Below are 19061 nucleotides of genomic sequence, written 5' to 3'. Positions count from 1 at the left end.
TTTTGTATCAAGTTAAGAAAAAACAACTCCAAATATTACAGAAACCAGAGATAAAGAACTCAAACAACACTAGCAAGAACACGTGTACTTTAGGAAGCAGCTGCACATAAGATTTTTCCGAAGAGAAGGGCTGTACCTGGGGGCGAATTTTGTTCATCCTTCCCAGAGCAACAGCCCTTGCAGCAGCTCAGAGGACCGCAGGGAGTTTTCTGCACCTGCACATGAGTGATGTTACCAGGATACAAACCCCAACAGAGGTAGGAGAGCGGGGAGCATGCTGCTGCCCAGGCATGCGAGCAGGAGACGATGGGGAAGGCAGCGCCGAGCCCATGCTCCAGCTCTGGTTGGAAGCGGTGTTTCTGGTTTGCTTAGAATCATAGAATCATTTCAGTTGGAAGAGACCCTCAGGATCATTAAGTCCAACCGTAACCTAACCTAACCCTAGCACTAAACCATGTCCCTAAGAACCTTGTCTAAACACCTTTTGAACACCTCCAGGGATGGTGACCCCACCACTTTCCTGAGCAGCCTGTTCCAGCTTCTGATTCCTCCTAGCTCAATCTTGGTTTCACAACAGGGCATTAAGCAAATCCTAAAGCAGGCAGAGATTTTGGATGCTGAGAACCCCGTTGCCACTCCTGACACTGGTTCAGAAAATAAACGCTCACCTGCAGCTGATGTTGGTTGCGATTACCCTGGTCCTGGTCAGGGAGAACCCGGCTTCCTGGAGAAAGCTTGAGGGAAGAGAGTGTCATCGTCTCCACACATAACCCCCTTCTCCCCACCTCCTTCCCACAACAGGGCTGACAACGGAGCAGCATCAGCCCTATTTATGCTGACCTCGCAGCAGCATCCACCCAGACTCCTGCGAGATGATCAGATGCCAGCAGAGCTGTGCAGGATACAACCGTTTGGAACAGCTTCCCTCCCTGGACAAGGAGCACAGGCAGAGCAAATCCTCCTGGTTCCTCTCCTCTACCTGCATGCTTGAACTTCCAGACCTGCAGTAAGTCTCAGCAGCTCAGCCTGTAGCTAACACAAACTTACAAATAGGTTGCAGCCTTCTAAACTGGCTGCAGGCTTCAGCACAGCGCACACAGAGTGTTTTACAGCTTCAAGGATAAAACAGCAGGAGAGGGCTGCTTTGCCATGGGGTAGGGGGACAAGAAGCACTGGAATGAAGTGCTTGAGGAGCACAAATTCCTCTTCTTGCTTTCAGGAGGGTCCATAAGACTCAAGCACCTACAAATTGTTGACGCTCCACAGATGAGGATTCCTCTCCAAGCACCAGCAAAATCAGCTCACCAGGGCTTCGGAGACCTTGGCTCTGAGACAGTTGCCTTAAGTGAATTGATTCAAAGCACCAAATAACACCTGACACAGAGGAACAGTTAAGGCCCCTTCCCTCTCCATCCCCCTCCCCCCTCCTTCCTGAAGTAAAAGAAATAAAGTTTTAGAGAAACTAAAGGGAACACAAATCAAGATGTCCGATGTGATGGAAGACTACTGGTTAATTCTAGAACCTGAAAAAAGCTTCATGTCTCCCCAAAAGCACCACGGTTATTTCTGCCAGCAGTGACTTGCACACTTGAGAGGGTTGCCTCATTTGTGTTAAGATGATTGTATTTAAAATCGGATACAAGTTCAATTGAATACATGCCTAAAGAGAATATAAAATGCTTTCCTCCTGTAGTTTCAATAATTTAAGGCCCTTCATTTAAACGGTGATCTTGGGCTGAGATCAAACCCAAATTGCAGCTTCTGAGAAGGAAGATACCAGGAAGTCAAACATTAAAAAAGAAAAAACAAACACAACATTCTGTAAAGTCAAACACCAAGATTCCATTTAAAACTAGAAATCTTGAGAAACAGTTCAATTGCTCTAGCCTAGCAAATCTCTCATTTGACTGAGGGAAGATCCTTTGACAAGAGTTTTTACAAGTACAGCACTGAGCAAATTCTTCATCCTGCGGCTCACTCTGGGAACAGCAGTGCCAAGTGACAGATGGCCAGCAGCAGAGTGTCCTGTGACCTAACTGCACATGGTCAAATCACTGGCTTCACTGCACAATTATTTACATCAAACGTCATTAAATAGCAAACAAAAAACTAAACCATGTAAAACTTCTATTGAGTTTTCTCCCTTTGTTGTAGACAGATAAAACACCAAATGAAAGCAGAAGTGGTTTAACTCAAACCAAGGAATGTGAGCAACAAAGTCAAATGTTTTGGAAGAGAAAGTTTTGTGAAATCATCAACATGACAGATCACTGAAGTATAGTGCATACTTAAAAAGAAATGTAAATATCTGTTGCACGCATCACATTTGATATCTCCTGAAGCCGAACACTGGCATCCTGCACTGAAACGGGGCTGTATATTGAGATATTGAGGTTTGCTCTATGTGAGCAGGAACACACATCTCAACGGAATCACTACTGCAGAGGGATTTCCCGCCTGATTGCACATGTGAACGCTGTTCTGAAAACATCATACCATTGATTTTTACAATAAGTCATGCCTGAGGCCTTTGCAATAATGTCACTGACACACAAAGGTACCTGCCAGTGGCTGCTGGCTCTCAAATTTCTGGGCAACCATGTTGTCCCACTGAAGAATTTTGCATGAAGAGGTACCACTAATTTAAGACTTCAACTTGCAATTTCTGCATGTTGATACAAGTCTGCTTAAACATCTCTTAGTGGCCTTAACCTCATTGACAGAAAACCTGCTTGAGCGCATCGACACTGAGCTTTTAGCAGGAGGTATGGGCCACTTAATGCATATTCTTGTTTAATGACCCCTGTGCAGCTCCATCATCTGTAGTTACACAACCACCAGTGTTACAGGAACAACTATCAAACCAGTTTTAACAGTGAAGGAACACATGCTGTATCCTCCAGCACCGCTACAGTTCTCACCAGAATTCAAAACCTGAAGAGGTGTTGTTTGGTTCTGTCTCCTTTTTAAACTTTCGAGGGAGTTCTGTATAATCGAGAAAATGAGCTGGAGATCATGCATTTGAGCCAACTTTCAAACACAGAGACCTTAAAATAAATCACATACATCCTCAACTTGCCAATGCTATGGGCATCAGCATGTAGTCATCTCCTCAAAGAAAAGAGGTGCAAAAATAAGTTAGAAATATGAGGGACATTGTTAGTTGTCATTGTTAGTGACTCATACAGCAAAATCAGGTCATGCTGCCCAAGAGAGGAACGCTCAAGACAGCTTTTCGTAATGAATATATTCTTGTCAATAATTAACCATACCAAAAGCTACACAGTCAACATTTTCTATACAGTCAATTTTATTTGTCTGTTCTCATCTCTCAGGAATCAACTTGTTTCTGTAAATAAACTTAGAAGACTAGAATAGTTAATCCAGAAAGTAGAATTTCTTCAGAAAACACAGGTGCTAACTTTACAAGCAATTTAAGACTTAAAGGCTAAAGTTTGACAGAATAATTGACCATGTTATGTTCTGTGTGTGCAGGGATATGTCTATAAGTTTTAACAAAGCTTCCATCTTTCACAACCTGAATTCTAGCCTACAATACCTCACAAATGCTTTCCATCTTGGATATTGCCATGCTGTAGAAAAAAATAGATTTCTGTTTTTGGAGACAGGGTTGTTCGTGCATGGAACATTAACAAGTACAAAAATTCAGCAGATAATTTTATAATATTTTCTCTTAACTACAACAGAAAGTGCAACACTAAAAAGGCATCTCCTGCCTACTTAAAATTTCTTATATCTTTACAAAGCTAACTCTGAATGTACACATTACGTCCTATAACACACAAATAAGTTTGAAAGTGTCACAGCAGAAGTATGGAAAACAAGCTTACAGCTTTTGTAAGCAAAAAGACACATAGCAAACACCACTGAAAAGTGATTAGGTCTGGAAACAAATTCAAGATGACTGAATCTTCACTACTGGTTGAAAACAAAATCCCATGACAGCTGTTGATTCTGTAACTTTATTTGCATTTAAACATTGGCTGCTAAGTTTCTTATCTGAAGAACCACCACGAACAATCAGGAGTTGCTAGCTCTGTTAGAATTAGTCTATTGGATCAAATGGAGCCTTTTTAAATTGCTGACTGAGCCAGATTGACTTTTGTAGGAAGAGGTCCTGCTTCTTCATGTTCCTCAGTGTTGCATCTGACCACAACAAGTGCAGAGGATGGATATCTGTTCAGTTTTTGTTCGTTCATGTATTCCAAATCTCCATAGATGCTCAGTTTCTGAAATATTTAAACAATTTCCTTTAAGACAAAGACTCTCCATACTGTGAATAAAATGCATTTCATTATCCAACTATGTTCATGGTTCCAACGGCTGCTGCCCTCACCAAGAGTTAGCCCAGACTATCTGTAACATCTGAAATTTAGGGCTGGGATTAGATTTGAGTCCAAAATATATGAATTAAATCTGCCAGAACAACAGTAGATACAGTTCCTGTGTACCAGCTCCTTTAGTTTGCAAATACTGTAAGTCTTACTTCAGAAGTGCGGGGATCTCTCTAGGTACAAAGGATGCTGGTTCAGCCAGTTCCCCTCTGATCAGACTCTTGGTGCTCACCAATAACATGCTGATCGATCCTCCTGGATTAAACCCATACTGGGTTCCACCTACACCATCCAGCCCTCAGCACAGCTTTATTCCCAGAGAAATTAGAAGCAGCCTCCATTTGTTCAGAGTAGTCTGAAGTTTGTCGAGAGTGCTATAAACCAAATGACATCACACCTGGGCTGCCTGAGTAAGGATCAGCCACAGGAACTGGCAAGAATTGTTCAGCTATAAAATTGTCATTTAAATAACAAACCTCGTTTGCTAACCACATCAGCAAAATAGGAAACTCCCTCTTTCTAGTTGCATGTCCCCCCAAATGTTTCTCAGTCTCTAGACAGCTGTAACATAAAAGCAATATAATGAATAAATGCAAAATATTGGAAGTTATAGAACAGAATTACCTCAGATGGAACATATTGGTCTACAGCTGTAGCTACAGTTGCACAACAAATCCAGAGCAGCACAAACACTGACAGGACGAGTGTAGTGGTTAAAATCCAACTGGAGTTTCTGAAACGGAAAGAACGTAACTAGATTTCACACACTGAAAAGAAGACTATGGACTCTCTAAAAATCTCATCTCAGTTTGACTGCCATTTCCTGTTGATGCATTAGCCTCTACCTGTTCCAGCTACAAGGCCCATTGCAGACTCTTGGGTATCCGAGTGCCTATTTATTACCTGACTTGAAAGACACAAGACTTGCTAAGCATCTTCCCATTTACAATTTTAAAACCAGATTTTTCTGTTAACACATTTAGGGTGCAATTCATTGATCCTTCATGTGTGAAATTTTAAAGAGAAAGAAATCAGAGTAAGAGAAAGAAGAACCAACATGCTAATCTTCAGCGAAGTTTTAAAGATACACTGGATATTTACAGCCTGGAAATAAGACAAAAAAGTGTCTTATTTCATACCACATAATTCCAAACCAGTTCTTTGCCCTGAAATGTATCCAGAGCTAAAGAACAGGCAACACACAGTATTGATTAAACAGTTTGTAGAACACACTCAAAAAAACAGTGTAGGAAATCATTGATATGTTCAGTTGAAATGGAAAGGAGAATCAAAGTTGGCAGAAAAGCCTGCAAATAACATGGGCCCAGCACGGAAAAATAGCAGTAACAGTCAGTCAGATACACAATTTTAACTGCTATGCACCCTGAACCTAGCAGACCTGGAGCACTTTGAGATCTTGTAACAGTGCCCCTGTACACACAGAGGAAAGGCCATTATCCTCCTTACTAGGTACGGACATTCTAGTATATACATACATAGAAAGACACTTGAAAAAGCTATCATTTTCTCGCTCTTCAAAAAGTCCTCGGTATGTCTGTGAAGTTCCTGGACGTAGGTCTGCTGGAATATGAGAGCAGAAAGAGCGGTCAGGAGAGCAACGAGAGAGAAGACCCAAACACCACAGTTTGTCTATACAGAGCATAAAAGGAAGCTTTTAAAGTGGCCCTTGCATGTTTCTATTTCCAGCAGAGCTTGCTTTCTACCACAGACTTTGCGAAGTGTACACAGCGCAGTCTACAGTGCAAACAATCATATTTCAGCTTTCTAAAAATTCGCTTCCATGTGCCACCTGCAACTTTTCTTTTTTTTTTTCTGTGACAGGGAATATTTGTGTTTGCTCTTCCAAAGCACAAAGAACAACTTACAAGCTGTTTTACTCAGCGACAAGGATCCTCTTGTGTCTCCAGTTTCCTGATCAAGCTGTGGAACATACTGTACTTCTGGCTTTGACTAAAACAAAATACGGAGTTAGGAGATCCTGCTATCTGGCTTCCACTGATTGTAATCATTTACATTTTCAGAACTAATACAAAGTTAACCCTAAGACGTTCACTATTCACATAAGTTTAATTTCCGCCCCCCTGCACTGGCCCTAAGGGCAGTTAAATACTATAAAAATTTAAACACCTCTGATAGTGCCCCATAGTCTTTTCTGTCACTGGAAGGAGCAGGGTTGAACATTTGGCAGACACGACACCTTAATCTCAACAAAAAAGTCAAGCACCTGGAATATGACAATTTTGCCATCATCTGCTTGAAGGTAGAAAGTCCATGAGGACGTTATGAAGCTCTGAGCTGAATCCATCATGTCACTCCAGAATGATCTCACCAGTGTCAGAGGAAAGAGGAGATGAATTCTTGGCATCAGGGACATTAACTGCAAACATAACAGTAACTGGTTTTCTGTTTGTTTTTACATGAAAAGGATAGAAGTTGTGTTCTCAGTAACCCCTCACCCCATGTCTAGATTTCAGTCCTTAGGAAGATTTATTTTCCATTTGAAGAAATTTAAAGAAGACACCTACTGAACAGAAAACAAGTAGGTGGTATTTGAGAAACATGTCAACTACTTACTTGCTCTTGCCTTAACTCAGCAAATGGCAATTGGTTCTGGCATCCAAGATGGCAAGCATATTGTTCATCAGATTGGGAGTATGCTTCAGTACAGGCTGCAGGGAAGAAGTTCCCCAAATGAGAAGATAAATTCTGCATTTTAGTTAAGAAAACATTTTCAGTATAAGTTGGATCAGAAACAAGGCAGCAGTTGAAAGACTGACAATCCCATTTGTAGGGAAAGAGATGGCAATTGCTCCAAGGGTACCATTTGCTTTGAGGTCTAATGAAGTTTAAGGACTTCAAGCACAGACAGATGAGGTAGCTGAAATCTGAGTGCAACCACTCAGAAATGTTACTCTGGACAAAACCAGGGATGCAAGTTTTCACTGATCCTCCCACTACCGCTATAGTTTTTCCTCTACACATCACACAAACCTGATTTTTTTTTTTTTTTTTTTAATCTCTGAGAACAGAGCTGGAATCCTAAAAAGAAGAGAGGGACCATTAGTCCATTAAATCCCTTAGTGGTAACAGCAGAAGTCACAGGAAAACCAAAGGAGCATTTTCCTGGTAGTGGTAAGGAATACAGAAACTGCATTGAAAGTATTATGGAATATTTTTTAATGAAAAATGAAGCCACCTCTTTGTTTTATGGAACATTTCTATTAATTTTTCACTAGCGACCATAAAGACAAAGAAATTATTCTCTTTGAGTAATTCAGATTATTCTGCCCATAGAGATATTGGGCAATATATAGGCATAGCTCTTCTCCAAAACAGTACAGTGTTTGTGGACAACGGTGCAGCACTACCTGAACTAAAGACTCAAACCATGTAGCAACACAGAGGACAGTAGCTTTCCCAATTATCCCCAAGAACAAATGAGCAATCATATAGGCTAAGAAGAATAGAGCATCAACACTGAAGCACCTGAGTATGCAGCTCACAGCACATGAACAGCAATTCCATGGTAAAACTGCCACCAAACTACTGTTTGTAGAAATAAAGAAGCATCAGAAGACAGAATGCAGATCAGCCAAGATGTATCTTGCCAAGCACAGAACACTTAGTCAGGGCACCAAGCAGTGTAACAGATTATGGAACAGAAGCCAGCAAAAGACAACAGCCTCAGGAAGGAGAGTTAAACCAGAAAGTAAGCAACTGTTCAGTTACCTCTACATGTGGTCTATTGCTACATTACCCTTTTTTATGGCACTCTTTCCTGTGTGGTTTGACAACTCGATTGACGTGCTGTATCACAGTTACATACAGTGTAAGACAGACTAGAGCATTAGCTCATTTCCAGAGTATTTCGTGCAGCTTTGTATCATGTTGGCACCTTTGCATGTCAGGCTTTCTACTTCCCTACCTTCCATCAGCTCGCTCAGCTAGCCACTGGGCCTCTTGTTTTTATGACCTACTGAAAGGATAAAAGCCTCCTTTGAGTGCTTACTTGGTGCTTAATTATAGACTAAGAGCTTCCGCTTTTCCTGCTTTGGATGGTTATGTCCCACTTACTCTCTGAATAATTTCCAATTAACATAACATCCAATATTCTCGGATGAAAGTTCTACACAATTCCAAAAATAGTATTAATTGGCCTATAGTACACATATCTCAGATCCACTACAAAATGTTTGCCCTAACACAGATAACCTGAGAGAATTAGTCACAAGTATTCACTGGCCTAACTCAAACAAAACATGTACCTCATCCCCAAGAGTCTAGCAGTAGGTAAACCTCAGGATGTGGCCCAGACCACAAGTTACAAGGCAGAGAGCAGATTAAGATCTGTGCTCTTATTCCAGCTAAACATTTCACTTCTATACACAAGTTTGTTAGGAATTGTAAATGTGACCAGTTGTCACATGGAATTATTAAAGGAAAAGTGTTAATTTGACTGGATTTTTCCCCATCCATTTTGTGTTTTCCATGATAAACTGTTTATAGTAAAATAAAGTGTTTCTAATCTATTTACAATGACAGATGATACTTAAGAAATTCAGAAAAATAGTAACACTAAGTATCAGGTAAGGAGAAACTCACAGAGAAAAGATAGCCTTTCCCTAAGATTCTCTAAGATAAACTTCAAGAATTTAAAAAAAAAAAAAACTCCAGAAAGCAACTGAAGTAATTCCACCAATTTAACCACACCCTTTTACACGTTCCTGCTCTTCCCTCCATGACATGTCTACAGGGTTGTTGAAACGTACTGACGTCTTACCAGAGTCGCATTCCTGTTTGGTTCGATTCAAATCGATGCCGTCGTCCACAAACTGACAAATGGAAAACAGTCTGCAGCCTCGCTGGCACGCGTACAGTTCCTCTTCCTGGGAAGGCACAAAAAAAAGACTTACATTTCTCCACTCAAGAATAAATTGTCAGAAAATAAACAATTTTTTTTTTGCAACTACTATAAAAAGCCATCCACCAGAGAAGCGTCCTCCTTCCCTCCAGTAGACTTACAAGCCAGCTAAACCTGACACTCCGGATGACCTGGAATAAAACCAAACTACAGTTCTTTAACACTGATTTATTTCAAACAGAGCTTTCTATTCTGTGGTGGGGCAGGCCTGGAACAGCAAATTCCGTTTTGTAATTCCAGTCCTACAACTCACAAGCAAAGTTGCACTGCATTTTTTTTAAAGTGTTGGTTTTTAAAGGACATACAGGCGTAAAAGATTTACTCACACTTAACCCTACAAACTGTAAATAGTCTTCCATCTCTGAACTTAAACTGTAGAACCCAACAGGAGAAGACAAAAAAAGATTGACTTTGTCAATGTATTACAATGTATCTACCTAACTCTAATCAGCACTACCACAGAATTGTCCCAATAAGATATTATCTTCTGGTGTACTATCCGAGTAACCTGGTCAACTGTCTGCCTGACAAGCTTGTTCCACAAACCTACATTCTTATTTATTATATTGGACTAAAGGGGAAAAACACCTCCTCACCACAACTATTCAAACTATGCAAATACAGAAAACCTCCTATTTCTTCTGTCCACAGTCCCAAAGGGGTGGATGTGTACTTTTCACACACTGTGCTCTCCACGTTGCAGAACTAAAGGCCCTATTACATGAATGCTCCTGCTTCTCATCACACCCTCTCATGAATCGATCCATCAGAACTACCAGTGACGTACCCACTCAAGTGACGGCAGCCAGTTGCTGTACAGGTGGAAAATGGGCTTGGAATTAATTAAAAGAAAAAAAACAAACACACCACACCTTACTGTATAACCTACTGTAAATTAACCGGCTGTTGTTTGTCTCTGACATCATACATCCACATGCTTTAAAGGCACAGAAGTAGAGAAGTGTGAGTGTAAATTAAAACTCAGCTCTGAGAACACTGACGAGGTGGCCAAGATAGTTATGCTGTTGTAGAACAGATGTTGTAATTTGATATCCAGATAGAATTAGCTTTAGCAGACAGATTTCTATGACAGTCTTCCACAAAAATCTTACTGAAGCTTGTCTTATTTTCCAATTACAACTAAAGCAGTTCCCTTCAATTCAATCAGTAATTTTGTGATAAACAGGACAAATACCAAATTAATAAAGGCGAAGATGGCTGTTTTATTTGACAGCTGCAACAACACAAACTAATAATTCAAAAATACAGTAAAGATCACAGAAATATCAGCTTTCCCTGAACTTGAAAGAAGCTTGTAACAGAAACAAAAGCACTGTGCCACAACAGTATGGAAATATATTAGGATAATGTTTAGTCTTAATTTCTCAGTTTTAGCTCTTCTCACTCCCATCACATGTACGTACCAAAACACGTCATTGAGTACAGATATGTTTACTTGCATTCCATGTAACTCCCTGATACTTCTCTGTGTGGGGATATCAGTGTCAGCTCGAGTCACAAAATCTGATTTAAGTACCACATGAAAGCAAAGCCCTACCACCTGATGCTGTCACTGCTTCCATTTGCCTGCTGCCCTTGTCTGAAACCTCAAAAAGGGGTAAGAGCTCCCATCATTTACAGCTCAATCTGCTCCAGAGCTGCAGCTGATAACACAGCGTATTGCGAAGGAAGGACAAGGAAAGATGAGATTTTTGATAATAATTTTCCAAATTCAAACCAGCACAGGTTTACAAAGATTTGAACCAACAGCAAACTCTGGACTATGAAATTAGATTCCCAACAGACACTATTTCAGTATTTTATCATGAGATGAAAAAAAAATTCCATACGCATGTATCAAAACACAGTTTGCACGTTCTGACTAGCTATTTGTTAATCACGATTTACACTTCATCCTTTAACACCCAAGTGTCACACTGGTGTCCTGGCTCAGGATCTCTGGCCTGTCATGAACACGGCAGAGCTTTTGTGCCCAAAACTTCTGGAAAAGCCTAAGTCAAATCACAGTTGCCTCTTTAGGAACAGGAGTAAAAAAAGCACAAAAAAAACCCCAAATCCACTAAAGCACCCACGACTGAGAAAGCTGTACTTTGTAAGCAGCATTTCTTTGGCAAGCTGCAACCTAACCACCTATTTTCAAAACGAAAAATCTATCTTTAGAGAGGCCACTCCATTCCCTGCATTCATCAGACGACAATCTAAGCCAGACGAGCCAACACCACAGCAGCCCTGCCACAGGCTGCGCCTGAGCATGGGCTCCCTTTGTGTTGATGTTTGCTTTTGCACATCCAGTGCTGCTTGAGAGAACATGCACAGGGACATGTCTCGAAAAACAGAAAATCCCAGGTATGTCTGACACCTGTATTTCTAACTACTAGACTGTCTTTTAAGCAATTATAGAATTCAGTTTAGGAGAACATTAAGGTAGCAACCTTTAAAGATTAACCAACCTCGTAACCATAGAATCTTTGTATAAGCAGACCTTGCAACCATAGAATCTTTGTACTTAGTAACCATACCCTATTCTTAAAATTGACATAGATTTATGACATATTCTTTTAAAACAGGTAACTGAGAAATAACTGATAAACATGTAAATGTTACTTAGCATCGCTTAAACAGACAGTTTGTGTTAGAACAGGTGTGGAATATGCTAATGGTTGTCAAGAATTGTAATGAGTATGTAATTTTCCTGTCAATATAAGCCATGTATGACCAACTGGTCAGCGGCAGACCTATGGAGGGACACTCCCGCTCTGAGCCCGGAGCTGAATAAAGAAATGCTACTTTTAAAACCCTAAAACGTGGGTTTAAGAGCTCGTTACTTTGCCGATTTTACACTATCATGCCCTGTCAGTGCGGCGCACAAGGAGGAAGAAAACAGGTGATGGGGCTGCGGGGGCAGAGAGGCGGCTAGAGACCGGGGAAGGGGAGCCCGAGGCCGTACTGCCCGCCAGCCCCCAGCACAGCCCCGGGGGAGGGAGGAGGGAGCGGCGCCGAGCCCGGGCAGGGCCCAGCCGCCGCCGGGGGCCCGCCCGTACCTTGGGGTAGGTGTGCAGGGAGTAGGTCAGCTGGCAGGCGCGGTGACACGACGCCGTGTTGCCCAGCACGGAGTCAAAAGCCTCGGACGAGGCGGCGGGTAACGGTGCGGCCGCCCGAACGCCGCTGCTGCCCGCCAGGAGCGTCAGAGCCAAAGGAAGGCAGAGCAGACCGCCCCGCCGCGCCGCCATCTTGCTCCTCCTGCAGGACCCCACTGCCGGGAGCGGGTGCTGAGGGACTCTCGCGAGATTAACCCCCTACGCCCCGCGCGGTGCCTGCTGGGAGATGTAGTCCGCTCCGCGGGGCGACCCCAGCCATCCCATAGGACATCATCGGCGGCGAGAACTACACGGGTTGCGAAGGGAGGGGGCTACGGCTTCCGGGAGGTCGGGCGAGCGGCCCCGCTCCGTGGCGAGAGGATGGAGCGGTTCCTGGTGCGCAGGGCCCGCGGTCCGGAGAGTCCCCGCCGGGCCGGGCCGGCCCCCCGCGCCTACCGGCAGGTCACCCTCGAGTCCCTCAAGGCAGGTCACTGGGCGGGGGGTGGTGGGGCACGGCTCCCCCCAGCCTGAAGGGAGGTGCTGCTGCGAGGCCTTCTCCGGTGCGGGGTGCAGGGGTGGCGGGAGCACCCCGGGAGGAGCCAGGCTGGGCCTAAGGCACCTAGGACTGAAGAAAGGGAGGTTTAGGTTGGACATTAGGAAAAGGTTCTTCCCCCAGAGGGTGCTGGAGCACTGGAACAGGCTCCCCAGGGAGGTGTCATGGCCCCAAGCCTGACAGTGCTCAAGAAGAGACTGGACAACGCCCTCAGACACATGATGTGAACTGTGAGGTTGTGATATGAAGGGACAGCAGTTGGACTCGATGATCCTTGTGGGTCCCTTCCAACTCAGGACATTCTACAAAGGAGGTCAGGCCTTCACCAGCCTCTGCACGGACCTGGGGCTTGTCAGTGGGAGGAAATTTTGGTAAATTAAACCCAAACTGATGTCCTTCTGTGGCCAGGGCATGCCATCCCAGCAGCAGTAGGGATTCACTTGTGGTTCTGGTTCTTCACCAAAATCTTCACAGCGCTCAGATGGTATCTTCACTGAGAGCAGGGTGGGTGCACTAGGAAATGGAGTTAGAAAGGTGTGGAGGGCCCTGCAGCACTGAAAGGGGGTTCCTCAACCAAGATGGGTCAGGTTGGGCACACAGTTTGGGTTCAGCAGCTGGTTAGCTTCTCTCCCCAGCAAGGAGAGCCCTTCTGTTGGTTGCACAGTGGTCCCATGTGAGACCTGCGTAACAGCTCAGCCCCTCTTTGCCACCTCTTTGTAGAAACAGAGTGAGAAAGCATTTGTTGCACCAAGGAGCTTATTAACATAAGGCAGAAAGCAAAAGAATGGTGCAGAAAGCACCCCAGTTGTCTGACCGTTGCTGAATCTTCACAAGATGCTTCACATCTGAAACATGAGACTTACGCTCTTTGCAGCCCATTCTGTCAACATCTGTGTCAAAACCAGTTTGGATGAAAAACATTGTGCAAACATCCAGTGCACCTGAGTTTGTGCTTGTGCTCCCTAATTCTTTCTCTGCTGTCATTATATTAAAGCAAATCTGAGCAGGATTCAGAGTCTGTCAAACTGCTGAAGCTGATTAGCTGCCTCCCTCTTATCTTTTTTTTTCTATTAAAAGACGTTTATACAATGGACTCCTTAAGTTCAAAACCCTTCTAGCAGGCATTTGCTTTTGCATGCCCTAAGTTTGTCAGATGAAGATTAAGCATCTCACTTTGCCTTCTGGTTTCTCCTGTCTTGATTTGCAGCAGGGTGCTAGTCCCAAACAAATACCCATCATTCTGAGCTGTCGTGTATTCTGTACTCTGGTTCATGTCTCAATCAATAATTCATGTGTTGATAACAGTCCTGTTAACTGAGATGAAGCCAGTATCCTCATTTACGATAAGAATATTCTGCTTTCCTAATGACTTCTCTGTTTTCCAGAGAGTTGTGGTTGTGGAAGACATAAAACGGTGGAAGTCTATGCTTGAGCTTCCTGGGCAACCAAAAGAGAATCTGATTGAAGCTTTGGAAGAGCTAAAGAAGAAAATACCTTCCAAGGAAGTGTTACTTTCAACAAAAATAGGTACATTGTGTCTGATCTAGACTGTGAATGTTATGCTGTCTTGTGTCTGCTTGGCTTGTCACTACAAAAGTGAGTAGCTTGCAAGCTTTTAAAAACATGAGCGTAGCTGCCAATAAAAAAATGTTGATATCCAGCCTGCAGTTTTCAGAGCTTGTACTGAAAAAGTCAGCTGTCCTCTAATTCCTCCCAGATTGCCTGCTTATTACCAAACACTCCATCTAGTCTATGATTCTATGGTCAAATTTTTGAAGAGCTCTTCTTGGGCACCTCTGTGCCTTATTCCTCCTCGTGCTGTCTTCCATGAGCACGGCAGAGCACACTCTTGCCATCTGAGACCTGGCGCAGCTATTTGACTTGGCTGAATCCTCTGAACATGAAAAAATTATCCTCAGATTGGCCCAGAACTACTTAGCGCATCCTCACACTGAGAAATCCCCAGTAGGGCGGCAGCTCTGTGCAAATGACACAGCCCTCGCTCTTTTCCTTAGGACTTGGGTGGAGGATAATGCAAGACCACACATCCCTGCCTTTTCTGGTTGTGTCGGCCTTCGTTTGCAACTGGAGCAGCTGGTTGTCTATTCAAAGAGCCCTTCTTGCCTTAAAAAAGACGACATGGTCTGCCTCTTTCCCCTTACTTCCAAATTGTCATTTCATTTGCCACATTCAACTAATTTGGGCTTTTCCCCGACATTTTTTCTTCCCACTGCCTGCCTGAACACAGCTGGGCTGGAAGAGCCACCAAAGCCTAACAGTGACATCTCCTGGTGGTCAGAGAGAAATACCCCCTGAAAGAAGGTCCCTTTTGTCTCCTCTCAGAGGAAACCCTCTTTGCAGGCCCTGTCAGTTGGAAAAATTGTGCTTGAAGTCACTGTGATGTTTGCATGTGACAATGCTACAGCCATCACCACCATCTGCTGCTTTAAAATGGTTTCCAGTTTAAAACTAGAGTTCTTTGAAGGCCGATCTTACAAACTTTCGCCAGATCTATTATCTGTGTAGAAAATTAACATAACCCCGTATTACATAAATGTCTCTCCACACCTCGGTGACTTGCAAAAGTTAATTTTCACATGTATAGGTCAATTCCTTGCTAATTATTCAGGCAGAAATCACTGCTGAAGTCAAGGAGTGAGAACTCCAGGCTCCATTCCTAATAATTTTATATTTATGTTTGTATCAATGCCCTGGTTGTCTTGCTGACACTGCTCAAATTAAAAATATGTATGGCTGCTTTAGCACCCATATGACTTGATTTATGTCCATTATACAAAGCTGAAGGAGCTGTTGCTCTTTTCCAGGTCACACCGTGAATAAGATGCGCAAACACTCAGATCATGATGTGGCCAGCCTTGCCAAAGATATTTACACAGAGTGGCGAACTTTCATCAGAGACCATTCAAACAAGCCCTCAATAGAGGTCAGGAGCGATCCCAAGACTGAGGCTTTCAGAAAGAACGCACGGAAGCTGCTTTGGGAAGCCCTGGATCTAGAGGTAGCGTTCAGATCCATTTGTCTTTGCCTCAAAGAGTTACTTCTTGTAGGAACAAGTTAAACAACCTTTTTCAGGCACAGCTACTGTAAAATTGGTCTTGCCTGCAGGGCGGGGACAAGACCAGCTGATCTCTTCCTATTTTCAGTGATTCTCTGCAAGCCCCTATTTAAAAGTAGCTTTGTTTTTAAGGTAGATTTTTTCTGGAGGGTTGTTAACCACGAATACATGCTAATTGTGAGGTATATTTGCTCTCATTTACATTACTAGCCAACAGAATAGTTGTGGATCTACTACAGTTGGACTGCACAAGAGGAGGAGGAAGTTAATAGAACAGAAAGTCTTTCCTTCTACTTAACAGCTGTGAAAGCAACACTGGGACCTTTTGCGTGTTTCATATTTAAGTAATTAAACATTTGTAAATTTAAATCTATTGCAAAAACAGAGAGGCAGGGTTGACAGTATATAAAGTGGTGATAAATACCAGATCCCTCAGGTATCTTTAAGTAAATGAACAAGGCTTTGCTGCAAGGCTTAATGACTAGTTTGCTTGGTCTATGAAATGCCATAATAATTATCCTTTTAAATTTATTCATTAATTATCCTTTAAATGGCAAGTCAAGTGATAAGCACTCAAGAATTTCAAAGCTATGTGTTTGCTAGCTGTGAGAACAACCTCTCAAATTTCCAGTCCATCTGGACCAAGGCAGCACAAAAGGATGGTTTGCTGTGGGAATGCCTCAGAAAAAAGAGGCGGGAGCTCACCTTTGCCAGGCTGGTGTCTCAGGCTTAGTTCTTGGAAAGCACATTAGTGTGTGGTGATAAGCCTGGTAGTAAAGTCTGAGCCTACAGGACATAAAGGCTGTGGTACCATCCTAAAACAAGTAATATTGGGTAAAGCAGAATTGCCTTTTAAGAGGACTCACCTGGAAGCACAGTGAGGAAAAATAACCCTTCTGGCTCGCAGCAACCATCATCTGCATCAACAGAGCTTGCAGCAGCAGATGAGCAACATAGGCAGGGGAGCTACGGAGGTCCTGCAAATGGAGAGTGAGGACACCTGGGAGGCTGACAAAAAGAAGAAGGGAAGGTGGGGCTGAACGGATCCAAGGGGCAATTTAGGGCTAGGTAGCAAAACTAGAGTGGGCAAAGGGCTTGGAGGAATACTACTTGGCACACTGGAGTCTCCTGTATGCAAAGCATGGGAGATTCCCCAGCACAAAAGGTAGAAGTGAAATTAAAACCCTCTCTTGATGGGTGGGGGATTTTTTTTTATAAGCTGTGCTAAATTACAGGTTTTGGCACATGTTGAAGCAATAACTACATAATTAACATTTAGCAAATCCCTTTCTGCATTCTTAATTACACCACCTTCTACACACAGAGAGCCCACATTTCCCTTTATAGCACGAGGCAGAGTTGCCAAGTGTTTGGCATGTCTTAGAGTTGCTTTTGGAATCAAGTTTAAAATGGTATCTAAGGTACCTTATATCAGCAAGATCAAAAGTGAGCTTTCTGGAGACGCTACAACATACCTTATAATTGCAGTTGAGCTTGATACCCAAAGCTGGTTGCAGATTAGTTTCCTGTTGTGATGGCAAAGTACTGCCACCCAGCTGGAGATGTGGATATGTTCCCTGCTACTGACCACGTTGCCTGGTTCCTTAATTGCTGAGGTGGAATTAAATTGCTCTTCGTGTTACACTTGTGATGGGAAGTAGATTTCCTTGAATCTAAGGTGATTAATGAAGAAACACTGAAAAGCACCACACTCCAATTTCAATCAGTTGGTCTCCTTATTAAATGTAAAGATCTAATTTTTTACTTTGCTGTTTTCAGATTGATCACCCACTGGCTGAAAATATTGAGCGAGAAGCTTTTCATCTCTCTTCCCGTCTCATTAGCGCACAGTATCGCAGAATGGTGCGAGCTCTTGTCTTCTCATTAAAGCACAAACCTGAAATCCAAGCAGAAGTCAAGACTGGCGTGCTCACTGTCCCTGCATTTGTACAGAGCCATAAAAAGTGAGACGCCGTGCTTGATCCTGAGTGAGAACTTTGTGTGCCCATGTCTCTGTGGAACTGGGAGCCCTTTCTGTCAGGAGGGGAGTGCGGGAGTGCTGACTGCATGTCTCACGTGGCACTGCTCTGAGCAGGGCTGCCTAAGACAAGAACTACTGATGATGAAAGTGGTGCTGTAGATGTGACTTGGTGGAAATCTGTGTGGGCTGGTTGCAAGAAAGATTTCTTCTACTCTGCTGTATATTTTCCCGCTACAAAATGATCTCTGACTTAGCTGTTTCTGTCTTCTGCCTGTTTGTCACGCCTCAGTTTAGCTCCATCCCTGATGTGGATCTTCAGGTGTAATCAGCTGAGTGACATAGAGGAGCAGCTCTGTGCTGTGCTGGTAGGAAATACTGGGAATTCAGGCTATTTGGTCCATAGTAGGAGATTCCTAGTTATCCACTGCAAAATCTAGTTAACTGTAAATCAGCCACATCTGCCGCAGCTGGGCCCAGCCTGCAGCCAGAGCTACCTGTTCTGCCAAGCCAGGTGATTTGCCTTTGCTGCATTCCAGAGCTGGATGCAAAATGGGTTTCCGTAACTTGCTATCCACCATTCTACAGGCTCAGTCAGCCTGCAATTTGGGGCATTTTCTAAAGCTCTGGGGTGAAAAACAGAATACCCTGGAGTATAGGTGCTATCTAATGCCTCTGCTGTTTAATGAGCAGCTCGCTCAGACTTCCGTACCTCACTCATGATTTAAATGTGGTGCTTGTTCTTACTGTAACGTGGAAAAAAAACTTGAAATGAATTTTCTAAATAAAATCAGGTTATAACCAAAATACTCCTTTTAAAGGCTTTTTTTTTCCCCCCTCCAAAAAGAACATGGTTCAGAATGAGTGTGAGAATAAATTAAAGCAACAAACTATTATTTTAATTCCTTCTAGTTATTAAAATCTGGAAATCTTGCCTTTCATATTTGCTCTGATTTCTTTAGTGCCTCAAGTCACCCTGTTCTCCATAAGCTGTTATTAAGGCTGCGACAGACACAGTGTTTCTCTACTGGTAGGTAATAAAGTGCTCCCTGTTCTGTT

General features: G+C 43.1%; 2 protein-coding genes across 3 annotated transcripts; one reads left to right on the top strand and one right to left on the bottom strand.

Annotated features, from left to right (window-relative positions):
* Positions 1-3292: 3292 nt before the first annotated feature.
* Positions 3293-12585, bottom strand: TMEM59 (transmembrane protein 59). 2 transcript variants are annotated; one of them, XM_065842256.2, is made up of 8 exons: positions 12360-12585; positions 9157-9262; positions 6951-7045; positions 6601-6753; positions 6242-6326; positions 5852-5933; positions 4980-5088; positions 3293-4250 (listed from the first exon to the last, which is right to left on the bottom strand). In XM_065842256.2, exons 1-8 carry the CDS (start codon positions 12546-12548, stop codon positions 4095-4097), a joined length of 975 nt encoding a protein of 324 aa, XP_065698328.1. In that variant the 5' UTR covers positions 12549-12585; the 3' UTR covers positions 3293-4094. The 2 variants fall into 2 exon arrangements, with proteins under 2 accessions (XP_065698328.1, XP_065698326.1); XM_065842254.2 differs by having other exon boundaries at positions 5852-5936; positions 12360-12584.
* Positions 12586-12726: 141 nt separating this feature from the next.
* Positions 12727-18809, top strand: TCEANC2 (transcription elongation factor A N-terminal and central domain containing 2). Its single transcript, XM_065842257.2, has 4 exons — positions 12727-12878; positions 14334-14475; positions 15774-15967; positions 17804-18809. Exons 1-4 carry the CDS (start codon positions 12777-12779, stop codon positions 17990-17992), a joined length of 627 nt encoding a protein of 208 aa, XP_065698329.1. The 5' UTR covers positions 12727-12776; the 3' UTR covers positions 17993-18809.
* The last annotated feature ends 252 nt before the right edge of the window (positions 18810-19061 follow it).

This window comes from Patagioenas fasciata, chromosome 6 (assembly GCF_037038585.1).
Source record: "Patagioenas fasciata isolate bPatFas1 chromosome 6, bPatFas1.hap1, whole genome shotgun sequence".
NCBI lineage: Eukaryota > Metazoa > Chordata > Aves > Columbiformes > Columbidae > Patagioenas > Patagioenas fasciata.
Note: the sequence above shows the minus strand (reverse complement) of the source record. Positions and strands in the feature narration are given on the sequence as shown.

Excerpts from the sequence above, each read along its gene's own strand:
- TMEM59 (XM_065842254.2), bottom strand. The coding sequence starts at position 12,548 with ATGGCGGCGCGGCGGGGCGGTCTGCTCTGCCTTCCTTTGGCTCTGACG. Across the intron at positions 6,327-6,600 it reads GCAAAATTGTCATATTCCAG|TCAAAGCCAGAAGTACAGTA; the intron begins GTGCTTGACTTT and ends ATTTTGTTTTAG. Across the intron at positions 4,251-4,979 it reads ACCAATATGTTCCATCTGAG|AAACTGAGCATCTATGGAGA; the intron begins GTAATTCTGTTC and ends TAAATATTTCAG.
- TCEANC2 (XM_065842257.2), top strand. The coding sequence starts at position 12,777 with ATGGAGCGGTTCCTGGTGCGCAGGGCCCGCGGTCCGGAGAGTCCCCGC. Across the intron at positions 14,476-15,773 it reads GTTACTTTCAACAAAAATAG|GTCACACCGTGAATAAGATG; the intron begins GTACATTGTGTC and ends GCTCTTTTCCAG. Across the intron at positions 15,968-17,803 it reads GGGAAGCCCTGGATCTAGAG|ATTGATCACCCACTGGCTGA; the intron begins GTAGCGTTCAGA and ends TGCTGTTTTCAG.